Source organism: Pseudophryne corroboree, chromosome 1 (assembly GCF_028390025.1).
Source record: "Pseudophryne corroboree isolate aPseCor3 chromosome 1, aPseCor3.hap2, whole genome shotgun sequence".
Lineage (NCBI taxonomy): Eukaryota > Metazoa > Chordata > Amphibia > Anura > Myobatrachidae > Pseudophryne > Pseudophryne corroboree.
Window position 1 is genome coordinate 710,243,761 of NC_086444.1, and position 14,481 is coordinate 710,258,241.

A 14,481-nucleotide genomic window follows, 5' to 3' on the forward strand; every position below is an offset into this window, starting at 1 on the left:
AATCAGTAAAAGCCCATTCCACAAGGAAAGTGGGCTCATCTTGGGCGGCTGCCCGAGGGGTCTCGGCTTTACAACTTTGCCGAGCAGCTACTTGGTCAGGGGCAAACACGTTTGCTAAATTCTACAAATTTGATACCCTGGCTGAGGAGGACCTGGAGTTCTCTCATTCGGTGCTGCAGAGTCATCCGCACTCTCCCGCCCGTTTGGGAGCTTTGGTATAATCCCCATGGTCCTTACGGAGTCCCAGCATCCACTAGGACGTCAGAGAAAATAAGATTTTACTTACCGATAAATCTATTTCTCGTAGTCCGTAGTGGATGCTGGGCGCCCATCCCTAGTGCGGATTGTCTGCAATACTTGTACATAGTTATTGTTACAAAAATTCGGGTTATTATTGTTGTGAGCCATCTTTTCAGAGGCTCCTTTGCATTTATCATACTGTTAACTGGGTTCAGATCACGAGTTGTACGGTGTGATTGGTGTGGCTGGTATGAGTCTTACCCGGGATTCAAGATCCTTCCTTATTATGTACGCTCGTCCGGGCACAGTATCCTAACTGAGGCTTGGAGGAGGGTCATAGGGGGAGGAGCCAGTGCACACCACCTGATCCTTAAGCTTTTATTTTGTGCCCTGTCTCCTGCGGAGCCGCTATTCCCCATGGTCCTTACGGAGTCCCAGCATCCACTACGGACTACGAGAAATAGATTTATCGGTAAGTAAAATCTTATTTTCAGTTTCATCCTAAGTATCAGTTGCCTCAGACTTAAGACAAGTATTCTAATCCTACACTCCAGTTCCATCTCTTGTGACACATATTTTGTATATAGGATTGCCTTATGATAAGTGTTTTTAATGTATTTTTAATGTTGCATTTTGATGGATGGATGAGTTTAGTATTATGTGCACAGGTGTTATTAACCAGCTCATTAAGGAGGTTTAAAAATGGCCTCTGGTCACAATGAGAATCACTGCTGATAAAGCTGGTTGACCGAGCCCAGAGAAACATGTTAAGGCCCCTAATCTGTCACATTGACCACCTAAATGCCACTTTTCCAAGAGGATAAAGATATGGACTATCAGAACTTTAAAATTGGGACCTTTATCTCCTGGACTGCAATCTACACTTCAGCAGCATCTGTATGGAAACCCAGTGGACCATTCAGCACCTCTAATATTACTTCATGCTTCAGGACTGTGTCGGAACAGTGGATTGGGTAATACCAGCTACTTCATATTATTAGCCTATATATTGGAGATCGAGTCCCATTCCCTTAGTCCGGGATCCCATCTGTGGAGTTTGTCCTAGGTGGCAGAATTTTATTAATCTGTGATGAGTCTTACTTTCACTGTATTTTATATATTAATATTTTTTTATTATATAATATTAAAAGAAAGCAGATGGAAAGATTGTGTTTGAAAGTATGTCTCCCTTTTAAAAGTGAGGATTTAGGGGGTCATTCCAAGTTGATCGCTAGCAGCCGTTGTTCATTGCGTGTGCACGTGCGTCGTACGGGTTTGAAGTCCTTTGTGGTTTTGCACTGGTTCTAGCGACGATTCCAATCGCACAGCCGAACGCAAGGAGATTGACAGGAAGAGGGCTTTATGGGTGTCAACTGACCGTTTTCTGGGAGTGTTTGGAAAAACGCAGGCGTGGCTGGGCAGTTGCTGGGCGGGTATCTGACATCATTACCATGTCACTCATCGCAGCAATCATCACACAGGATAAGTAACTACAGGGATGGTCTTGTTTTGCACAAAATGTGTTTGCAGGCGCTCTGCTGCACATGCGTTCGCGCTCCTGCAAAGCAAAAATACACTCCCCCGTGGGCAGCGGCTATGCATCTGCACGGCTGCTTAAAACTGCTAGCGAGCGATCAACTCGGAATGACCCCCTTAATCTTCTAAACTGTCTTTATCTGAATACTGTACATACATTGCCAAAGTTGGTCTTTTGGAAGACTGTCAAGCTGAACATTGCTTGTTGCTATAGACAGGCCGTGCACAGTCATTTACATAAACTGCATTGCTAAGTGTGGGCAGTGTGAATGTTCCACCTCTGCACTTTCCCCCCATTCTCCTCTGTACATTCTATATTCGCTTCCTTCCAGTGGCACCAGGGCCCCTACTCTCTAGCTAGCAGTGGCGTGTGTGTAAGTGCTAGTAGATTCAAGCACAGCATTAGAAGATGTGTAGACTCCAGGAAAATGGTGCAGAGGCCATTTTCCCTGCTATTTTTCTATTGCGCATGTGCAAAATGCCATTTTCCTGGAGATTTTGCAGCTGCCAATGCGGGACTCCGGAGAGATATGTAGCGAAGAAATGTGTGCAGTGCGCATGGTGTGGGCCCCTCTGGACCCTTGGTGCTTGTGTGCGCCGCACACACCGCACCCATTATAGATAAGCCATTGCCTCCACCATGATTATCAAATCCAGGTGTAGAGTAATGTATTCATAATTAGCGATGCACAACAGATGGAAAAATAGGTGCCCCAGGTCCAGGTGATATATAATTAAATACTAACATCTTATCACAATATTTGTATCCAACTGACACCAGTCATTAACCCTGATATTTTATTGATACCCTCAGATGAACAAACACTACAGAAATAAAGCACAACGGAGATAGCATTGTAAGACTGCCTTAGACCAGTATTGAGACCACCATACGATACCAAGAGCAGCTTTGAGGCAAATCATCTTCTGATCAATAATGAACCCCTCCTCAAAAAATCACTTTTTAAGCATCATTGTAACAATACCAATCAACTTAATTAGCCCCATAAATCATTAATTCCCTCCTCCTATTAATTACTCTGTGCATCATTAATTGATTCCATTAAACACGTGCCTGGTGTGCTCATCTGCTTTTGCTGATGTGATCACATATGGGGCCTAATTCAGCATGGACTGCAGTTATGCGAAAAAACACACAACTACAACCCTTTATACTAGCATGTGGGGGACGCCCAGCACAGGGGTCTGCCCTGCATGCCGGGCACTCCCCCCTGCTAACATGCGAACGCTTCGCTCAGCAGCAAAGCGCTTGCTTGTTAATGGTAGCCTCTGCCTGCGCAGCCTAGTTGCAAAGGCAGAGGGTCACACAGCCTTCACGGCCCACCCTGCAAACGGTCTGGACACGCACCCCAAACACCGCCCCAAAAACATTGTGGTGACGCTCCCTCCCACCCCGCGAACACCTCTTCCTGTCAATTAGGCAGAGGCATTCGCATTTGTCAGATGCTGTTGCATCTCACTGTGTGTGCACGTGCAGTGTGGCTTCTGCGCGTTTGCACACTCCAGAAGGGCTTCAGCATGCAAACGCATCATAGATGTGTTCCATGCTGAATTAGTCCCATGATGCGGCCAATCAGAAAAGCTTACTAGGTGACTGCATTTCAGAGGGACCTCCTAGCCCATAAATTTGGTTTTATCTATCTATCTATCTATCTATCTATCTATCTATCTATCTATTATGATTATCTTCGTGAGATTGGTTATTATGTTCAAAGTCAACCCAGGCTGTCTCCAGCATAGATTTAAATTTGAGAGATGAGGCTAATTTGGGCGGGAATCTCCATTAAGAACAAGGACCAAGGATACATTTTCCTTGGATATCAAACCAGACCGGGGCATGATCTGAAATAGAGATGGGCTCAATATTCGTGTCTAAAACCATGGTAGATAGCGAATTAGAAAGATAAAAATAATCCAATCTAGAAAATGTGTCATGAGTAGCTCAGTAATAAGAATAATCTAGATCAACTTGGTGCCTCACCCTAGTTCAAACATCCATTAAATTCAGCTGAGAAGCCAGGTAATCTAGCACAAATTTAGGTTGCTTAGGGGAAGTACAGGAAAGGGATTCTCTATGTAGAGTACTAGATGCAACCAGATTAAAATCCCCTCCAAGCACCAGTTGTGTATCGATAAAAGGGAATAATTTATTAATCAAATGTAAAAATAAATGTTTTATCGTAAGTATTAGGACCATAAGCGTTACATAGGGTATAGAAGAAGCAAGTGTTGGTATTTATCTGTGTCCAGGGCGCGTAAAAAAAGAAAAAGGTAATGAAACTTAACACATCCCTTGTCAAATGGGTATATGATGTCTTCTCCAGATTATGCAGGCCTAGGAGTCCTTTCGTTCAGGTGAATCTTCTCGTTATAAATGGCTCCCAGTTCATGTCAAAATGGAGAGAAATAAGAGAGAAAAGAAATGTGTAGCACCGTTTACAACAGCTAGAATCGAGAATTCCACACAATGAAAGTTTTTAAGGGCGTACCCCACTCACACAGAAACAAGTAAGTGGGTTCCCGTAAAGGTATCTTTATTGCTAGTTTTTTTCTCCAATCCCCTCAGGTTAGGTTCACGTAATTAAGCGTGCCTGAATCTCACACCACATGGGGTACTGTAAACACGTAGGGGTAGTGTCTGAGGCAATTTCAATGCGTACCCTCACTTACACAGAGCAAAGCCAGAACATTCATATAACGGTTTCTTTATATCAACAAAAATCCTCAGGTGCGTACCCCAACTCACTCAGTAAACGATGAATGACTCCTATAAAGGTTTCTTTAAATAGATTCACTGGTATCCCTTTGGTGGATCCACAAGAGGAAAAGGAACTCTTTCTCCCAAATGCCAGACCAGAGTCATGAAAAAAATCCTTCTTTCTAAAACAGGTTTTTTATTCCAGACATAGTCCAAATTCATACAAAGAAATCACCACACATGGTGACAGAAAAAATAAAAAAGTAAAAATTTAAAAGTACAATAAAAATTCCAAAGGCAAAATTTGAGATAATAATCGGCGTGATTATTCCCTTTTTCCAGAAAACTACTCACAGTACAGTCGTCCGACGCGTTTCGGTCTCGAATGGACCTTAATCATGAACTATCTGCACTATGAGGAGTAAGCATATTTATGCTATGAACATCCAATGAATGAGTAGCCGGAAATGACATCATTAATTACAATGAAAATTAATTTTGTTTAAAAACATGATTATTCATCACACAAATTCATAATAACATATACATAAACACTAGTATCATGCATGGTGAAAAAGTACAGCAGGAAAAACACTTTAAAACATATTTTCTTCTCCATTAAAAAACGGAGCTTGGAATTCTGGGTAATGTAGTTTCCATAGTGAACTACTACATGACCATATATGGTGTTTCCACCGGATATTGTGTTGCACCGCTGCTGGTGAAACTTCCCCAGAAAATAATCCCTGAAGGTTTGTTCCGTTTGTAGCCGGAAATGACATCATTAATTACAATGAAAATTAATTTTGTTTAAAAACATGATTATTCATCACACAAATTCATAATAACATATACATAAACACTAGTATCATGCATGGTGAAAAAGTACAGCAGGAAAAACACTTTAAAACATATTTTCTTCTCCATTAAAAAACGGAGCTTGGAATTCTGGGTAATGTAGTTTCCATAGTGAACTACTACATGACCATATATGGTGTTTCCACCGGATATTGTGTTGCACCGCTGCTGGTGAAACTTCCCCAGAAAATAATCCCTGAAGGTTTGTTCCGTTTGTAGCCGGAAATGACATCATTAATTACAATGAAAATTAATTTTGTTTAAAAACATGATTATTCATCACACAAATTCATAATAACATATACATAAACACTAGTATCATGCATGGTGAAAAAGTACAGCAGGAAAAACACTTTAAAACATATTTTCTTCTCCATTAAAAAACGGAGCTTGGAATTCTGGGTAATGTAGTTTCCATAGTGAATGACCATATATGGTGTTTCCGCCGGATATTGTGTTGCACCGCTGCTGGTGAAACTTCCCCAGAAAATCCTTTTTCTGAGTCTGAAGAATATAGAATTATGGAAAAGGAGATTGAAACAAAACTTAAACGAACACAAAAGCAACTCATAGAAAAAAAATTACGGAAATTTAATAGGGATAGATCTGAACAAATCGAATCCAAGAATCATGAGGTAGAAGGAGGGGAAATTTCAGACAGCCATACTAATCCCCCTCCTCGGCATAATGAAACCTTTCAGTATAGAAAGCCTCAAAGGAGGAGATTGTTTAACAACCGTACTTTGGAACCCATTAAGAGGAACGAAAGGGACTATACATCTGTCTATGACCATGCCAGATTTCCACAATCTGGAAGGATAGACAGAAGGTATAGGTATAAAACACCAGAATGGAGGGGGGCTTCCCAGAGAAACCCCAAATACAAGTACCCTTCTGATGAGAATGTTCCGGTAAGATCGAGGAACCGCTTCTCTCCACTAAGGAGGGCGAACGAACCAGAACATAATCATCATTTTTTAGAGAACAGACATTACCCAAACAGGCACCGATAATTCTAAAAAGATCGCAGAGGGGCAAGAGGGGTGGTGTGCATAAACCTCATAGAGGTAAATGCAAAAGAAAACGTAAATCCCAAAAAAAGATAGTAATTAGCCCTGAAAATGTCCATTCCGTATCTAATAGCACCATAGGAAATACAGGAAAAACTATCCCCACTACAAAGATTTTCAATTTGAGTTCCCACATCCTGTCAGAGAGTGAAACCTCTGTTTTGTGTAAGGGTTTAAAATATGCCCCAACAAATCCTATCGATCCATTTGAAATATATTTAGATGTACAACGGTACATGAGGAAATTAACCATAAAGAAGTTTTTTGCAAGTAGGGAGGACTTGGCCACAACTGGTACACCTTTGAGCACATCTGCAGTCACCCCATTTAAACCTAAATCCCTTTTTTCCCCCAAACATATACAGGGGCCATTAATTGAAACTTTTGGGGTTATGGTGCTTGAGGACTTAGAAAAACTTCAACTAAAACCAAAGAAAATTCAGAACCTTACGTTTAAGGAAAGGAATGCCCTAAAAAATTTAAAACAACTTAAAGAGATCGTAATCAAACCCTCTGATAAAGGGGGAGGAGTTGTTGTAATGGATCTGGCAAACTATGTAAATGAGGTCCTGAGACAGCTAAATGATACTGAAACGTATAAAAAACTTAGGAACGATCCATCCGATACCACCTTAATTAAGTTAAGAAATCTTATAGATAAATATGAAAAGAAAGGAACCATTAGTGCCAAAGAGGCCAAATTTATTATCATAGAAGACCCAACTATACCTGTGATCTACGTACTACCAAAAGTACATAAGAGCCTTACTGATCCCCCGGGTAGGCCGATTATATCGGGAGTTCAATCTCTGACATCAAATCTGTCTAAGTTCATTGATTATATCCTGCAACCCTTGGTATCCAGGAATAGATCACACTTGAAGGATACAAAGGATTTCCTTAAACTGTTGGAATCTGTACAGTGGAAGGAAGGTGACATCCTAGTGACAGCTGATGTCAGTTCCCTCTACACCGTTATCGATCATGATGACGGTGTGGAGGCGGTCACTTATTTTCTGGATCAGTCCAACCATACAAAGGATCTAAAGGAGCTGATTATAGAGGGAATTAAGTTTATCCTCAATAATAATTTCTTTTTATTTCAGGATCAATTTTACATCCAGAAAACGGGCACGGCCATGGGCACCAGATTCGCTCCTAGCTATGCCAACCTATTCCTTGGTTTATGGGAACTAAACACGGTTTGGTCAAATAATAGCTATGGAGCGAATCTGGTGTCCTATGCCAGGTATATTGATGATATTTTCTTTTTATGGAGAGGTGGAGTCGAAACACTTAACTCTTTCTGTACTTTGTTGAACACGAATGATAAGAATATTGTCTTATCATTTGAAAAGAGTGGGGAATCCATCAATTTCCTTGATATTACTGTCTATATTAAAGAGGGCCAGTTACACACCATGACCTACTCCAAACCCACTGATTCGAGGTCATATATAGCAGCCAGTAGTTGTCACCACAACAACTGGCTGGATTCTATCCCCATCAGTCAACTAAAAAGAGTCAGGAGGAATTGTACGGAGGATAATATTTTTGAAGCACAGGCAAAAGAAATGAATGAAAAATTTAGGGCATGCGGCTACAATAAGGGCACTATTGAAAAAGCCCATTCCGAAGTAAGAAACACCACACGTAAGGATCTCCTGAAAGATAATATTATAAAGACCACTACAGACAATAAATATGAATGGGCTTTCATCACCCAGTTTAACCAAAGTCATCAAGAAATCGAGAAGATTTTCAAAAGACATTGGGGTCTGCTAAAGAAGGATCCGGTGATTGGACCCCTTGTCCCCAATAGACCCATCCATATCTACCGCAGGGCTCCCAATTTAAAAAATAAATTGGTCTCCAGTGCTATGCCCTCGACGAAATCCCAGTCTAGAATTGTGTCCCAGGGGTTTTACAGATGCGGTAATTGTATGGGCTGTAGACATATTAAAAGTGAAGGAAAAAGCAAAATTGAAAATATCCATATAAATGAGAAAAAAGTGAATATTACAGATTTTATCACTTGTGACAGTAAAAATGTCATTTACGCTATTAAATGCAGCTGTAATTTATTTTATATTGGGCGGACCTCTAGACCCTTAAAGGTTCGCCTGGGGGAGCACATTAGAAACATTAAAAAAGGCCTTCTAACCCATTCTTTGTCTGCTCATTTTAAAACCAAACATAATTGTTTGGTCACAGAAATATCAGGCTTTTATGGAATTAGACAGGTCAAAGGAAACGGAAGGAATAAAGACCTCAATACATTTCTAGCTAAGTCGGAAATGAAATGTATTTTTATGTATGACACCTTAAGCCCAGGTGGTCTGAACTGCGATTTTGAGCTTAAATGGTTCCTTGACTGATGTGCTAAATTAATATGCGACTTTGAGCTTTATCTATTAATGCAACATTTTCATAAAAGTGTTACCCCAGATCTGTTTAGAAAGTCTGTAGTTTCTATTTTTTCCACTAATTCCTGTTTCTCTTTGTTTTACGTTTATATTAGCTACCCATAATATGTATGAATGAAAAGAAACCAAAAACACGGCTGGTTTCCATGGTGACCGTTTCAGAGTGCTTTCTAACCTATGAAATGGCCGCGCCGGTTCCCCTTCTAAACTACAAACCCCAGAATCCCTGAAAACGGAAATAGAAGACGGCGATACGTCACTTCCGCCGTCTGTCTCTCCAAACGGAACAAACCTTCAGGGATTATTTTCTGGGGAAGTTTCACCAGCAGCGGTGCAACACAATATCCGGCGGAAACACCATATATGGTCATTCACTATGGAAACTACATTACCCAGAATTCCAAGCTCCGTTTTTTAATGGAGAAGAAAATATGTTTTAAAGTGTTTTTCCTGCTGTACTTTTTCACCATGCATGATACTAGTGTTTATGTATATGTTATTATGAATTTGTGTGATGAATAATCATGTTTTTAAACAAAATTAATTTTCATTGTAATTAATGATGTCATTTCCGGCTACAAACGGAACAAACCTTCAGGGATTATTTTCTGGGGAAGTTTCACCAGCAGCGGTGCAACACAATATCCGGTGGAAACACCATATATGGTCATGTAGTAGTTCACTATGGAAACTACATTACCCAGAATTCCAAGCTCCGTTTTTTAATGGAGAAGAAAATATGTTTTAAAGTGTTTTTCCTGCTGTACTTTTTCACCATGCATGATACTAGTGTTTATGTATATGTTATTATGAATTTGTGTGATGAATAATCATGTTTTTAAACAAAATTAATTTTCATTGTAATTAATGATGTCATTTCCGGCTACTCATTCATTGGATGTTCATAGCATAAATATGCTTACTCCTCATAGTGCAGATAGTTCATGATTAAGGTCCATTCGAGACCGAAACGCGTCGGACGACTGTACTGTGAGTAGTTTTCTGGAAAAAGGGAATAATCACGCCGATTATTATCTCAAATTTTGCCTTTGGAATTTTTATTGTACTTTTAAATTTTTACTTTTTTATTTTTTCTGTCACCATGTGTGGTGATTCCTTTGTATGAATTTGGACTATGTCTGGAATAAAAAACCTGTTTTAGAAAGAAGGATTTTTTTCATGACTCTGGTCTGGCATTTGGGAGAAAGAGTTCCTTTTCCTCTTGTGGATCCACCAAAGGGATACCAGTGAATCTATTTAAAGAAACCTTTATAGGAGTCATTCATCGTTTACTGAGTGAGTTGGGGTACGCACCTGAGGATTTTTGTTGATATAAAGAAACCGTTATATGAATGTTCTGGCTTTGCTCTGTGTAAGTGAGGGTACGCATTGAAATTGCCTCAGACACTACCCCTACGTGTTTACAGTACCCCATGTGGTGTGAGATTCAGGCACGCTTAATTACGTGAACCTAACCTGAGGGGATTGGAGAAAAAAACTAGCAATAAAGATACCTTTACGGGAACCCACTTACTTGTTTCTGTGTGAGTGGGGTACGCCCTTAAAAACTTTCATTGTGTGGAATTCTCGATTCTAGCTGTTGTAAACGGTGCTACACATTTCTTTTCTCTCTTATTTCTCTCCATTTTGACATGAACTGGGAGCCATTTATAACGAGAAGATTCACCTGAACGAAAGGACTCCTAGGCCTGCATAATCTGGAGAAGACATCATATACCCATTTGACAAGGGATGTGTTAAGTTTCATTACCTTTTTCTTTTTTTACGCGCCCTGGACACAGATAAATACCAACACTTGCTTCTTCTATATATTGTTTTGGTAAAATCGGTGATTTTTACATAGGTATTTTGTCAGTGGACGGGCTGCTGTGCGCCAAACTTGTAGACCCTCCCTATTTTCTCCTTTTTTTTTGTTACATAGGGTATACCTCTTTCCATCCAAGGTTACATCTGCAATAATATAGCGGACTTGCAGATCCGTAATCAATGAATGAACAATATATGTAATACCTTTACGAAATAATATAGCTACGCCTCTGGCTTTAGAGGAGTAGGAGCAAGAAGCCAGAACCCTCTGGTGTAACATATTTCATTTATCATGTTTGGGGGGAGATAAGTGGGTTTCCTGAAGATATGTGATATCAGCTTTTATTTTATTTAAATATGTCCAAATCCGCCAGTTTTTAATCGGTTAATGTATGCCTCTAACATTCCAAGTACAAAATCTAAGACGGGAGGCCATATGTTACAGAAAACAATAAGCTATATACATGTGCTATCCTGACCATATTAGCAACAAAAAAGGAGAGCATGGAAGAACTATAGTACCAGATGCGGCATGTGGTATCAATTAGTCTAAAATACTGAATAAACATTGCGGTAAAAGTAATAAAACACAGAGCTAAAGCCATTAGTAGTGTTGAATACAAAATATTAAATACGAAAACAATTGAGCGACATTGAGTTCCAAAAAGGTATTAATGCAGCATGGGGTCACAGCCTAATATGAAAATTAACATAAAATTCTGGTTAACTGGATTAAAGGCAATACAAAAATTGTTATGGAATAAGTATCGGTTATCGTGGTAGCACGATAAATCAACCATCAATTTCAATTAAAGCAAAACAACTGTCAACCTTGTAGTCGAATTAAGAGTCAAGAAGTGATATAACCAAGTATCAACTATATCGAATAACAAGGCAGTATCAATAGTCTGAAATGCTAGTCAACATGAGAGTATTGAAATATGACCTGAAAGTGGAATCTGGAGGATCCGTAACAATGGAAATAAATCATTCAGTCAGGTTCAGAAGAGTTCATGTCATTCTCGGAATCCTGTAAAAATGCTTGAGCTTCCGATACTTCCATGAAGTCCTTGGTTCCCTGTTGAGTGAAGATATGAAGTCTCGCTGGATAAAGGAGTGCAAACTTGATGCCTCTTTTCACCAACTGTGCACAAATAGGCAACATATTCCTGTGGGCTCTGGAAACTTCCGCTGAGTAGTCCTGGAAGAGAATGCGTTGACCATCCCAGTGAAGAGAACCCTTTTTCTTTACAGTAGACCAGATGAGTTCTTTATGACGGAAGTTTAGGCATTTGAATATAACAGCCCTGGGTCTGGAGTTGTGGGAATCTCAATAAGGCCCTAAGCAATGGGCTTTCTTGATTTCCAAAGCAGACAGTTCTGAGGCAATGCCCAACACATTTGGGAGATTTGAAACAAGGAATTTAGTAATATTCGGGCCCTTAATTAATTTTTTGAGCCCAATGATTCAGAAGTTATTTCGTATGGACCTATTTTCAAGGTCATTGACTTTAGTTAACAAGTCAGCCTGACCAGATGAGAGGTCGGCTACTTGTTGCTTTAATTCGGAGATCTAGTGAAAATTGGAGCCGATTTTATTTTCATTTCAGAAACTTGGCGCGAGACCGAAGTCATTCGCGACTTAAGGTCAAGGTAAGAAAGCGAAGATTGTCTCTTTGTTGGCGCACTATGAGAGAGAAAGAATTATTAATTTGTCTAAAATATAACTTTTAATATTGGTCACTTAAAAAATGATGTGAAATATATAGAGGTATATAACAAATAAATGAAAGATACTGTATCAATTAAAAAGTGTATTCACTGTGTTTTATTTACTGTATTCTGCTGTCACTTATAATTTCTTATATTATAAGACCAGATCCTTTGAGTGATGATCTAACACTCCCAATCGTAGTAAATCAACTATCTCAGGTAGTGTCACCTATAGAATTTAAGGTCAGCAACAGCTCCCATGACCTTATCTGCTTGTTTTTGCAGAAGAGGCTCAACAGTTTCTCTAATAGCCCGGACAATTTCATCATAGATCAAAGGGGCTGGTGGAGGACCCACAGATGATATGTGTTCCAAATCATCACCAACATCCGTGACCGCATCTCCTTTCTTGCCACCATTCTGGGTCCTTTGAATTTTGGGGGTAGTTGGGGCCACAAATGTATCCATTGCGGAGATAAATTATATTCCACTTATAATCCAAGCTATGAGTCCAGTCAAAACAGAACGTAGATCACTGCGACCACTACGGCATGGGAAAAAAAATTACATCATAGAGGAGAGTAACTTCTCAGAAAATTAATATAAGTACTATAGGTAATGCCACATGAATAAATTGAAGGTGAAAGCAATATATAGCACCTGATTTAGGTAGCAGGGCCTGTCCATCCGGGAACAGTAGTACAAGGCAGGACCTGACCTGCAGAGACCCCCCAAGTAATAACTGCAAAGCTGATGGTCACAGTAAATTATCTTGCTGTGTACGTGACGTAGAATTGCTGGCCTTATTCACGAGCAGGGGGTATGCGATGGTAAAAAATAATGTGGCACAGCTGGGTAACAGGAGCACGACGGAGCATAGGCAGCCCTATATGTACAACCTTGAAAATAAGAAACTTCCGTGCAAACAACGGGTATAACAGCAAGTGTGTAAAATAGGATTTTAATACCTACCGGTAAATCCTTTTCTCTTAGTCCATAGAGGATGCTGGGGACACCAAAAGGACCATGGGGTATAGACAGGATCCGCAGGAGACATGGGCACTTTAAGACTTTGAAAAAGGGGTGTGAACTGGCTCCTCCGTCTATGCCCCTCCTCCAGACTCCAGTTACAGGAACTGTGCCCAGGGAGATGGACATTCCGAGGAAAAGGATTAATGATAACTAAGGTGGGACCCATACCAGCTCACACCTCAAACACGCCGTACAACATGGCAATTAACAAAACTCCAGTCAACGACATGAACAACGTCAGCAACAGGCTGACTATAATCATAACACAACCCGTGTGTAAACACAACTAATAACTAAAAATTACAGATAGAGTCCGCACTGGGATGGGCGCCCAGCATCCTCTACGGACTAAGAGAAAAGGATTTACCGGTAGGTATTAAAATCCTATTTTCTCATACGCCCTAGAGGATGCTGGGGACACCAATAGGACCTTGGGGTTTATACCAAAGCTCCAGAACGGGCGGGAGAGTGCGGATGACTCTGCAGCACCGATTGACCAAACATGAGGTCCTCATCAGCCAGGGTATCAAACTTGTAAAACTTCGCAAAAGTGTTTGAACCCGACCAAGTAGCTGCTCGGCAGAGTTGCAATGCCGAGACCCCCCCGAGCAGCCACCCAGGATGAGTCCACCTTTCTGGTAGAGTGGGCCTTCACTGATTTCGGTAACGGCAATCCAGCCGTAGAATGAGCATGCCGAATTGTAGTACAGATCCATCGTGCAATAGTCTGCTTGGACGCAGGAGCCCCAATCTTATTGGGAGCATAGAGGACAAACAGAGCGTTTGTTTTCCCCAGATGAGCCGTCCTGGCGACATAAATCTTTAACGCCCTAACCACATCTAAAGATTTTGACTCAGCGAAGGAGTCAGTAGCCACTGGCACCACAATAGGTTGGTTCATGTGGAATGATGAAACCACCTTTGGCAGAAATTTGGCAGAAATCTTTGGGACTGTCCTACCCGCGGGCCGCAGTGTCTCGTGGTGGGTGGGGGCGGGGGGGGGGGGGGCAGTTGGGAGGCTCCTGGCACTCTGCTCTGCCTAGCAGAGCAGTGCTACGGT

General features: G+C 40.7%; 1 protein-coding gene across 8 annotated transcripts in view; it reads right to left on the reverse strand.

Annotated features, from left to right (window-relative positions):
* The window catches only part of ADGRL3 (adhesion G protein-coupled receptor L3), a 1,270,535-nt gene that overhangs the window by 200,474 nt on the left and 1,055,580 nt on the right, over positions 1-14,481 (reverse strand). Inside the window, exon 22 of one of the 8 annotated variants that reach the window (XM_063915002.1) lies at positions 11,018-12,363. The exons of the other annotated variants lie outside the window; for them this stretch is intronic. Within the exon in view, the coding sequence (XP_063771072.1) occupies positions 12,308-12,363 (56 nt within the window). The 3' untranslated portion in view covers positions 11,018-12,307. Of the gene's footprint in view, positions 1-11,017; positions 12,364-14,481 lie in introns of those variants that run through there. 8 annotated transcript variants of the gene reach the window in all.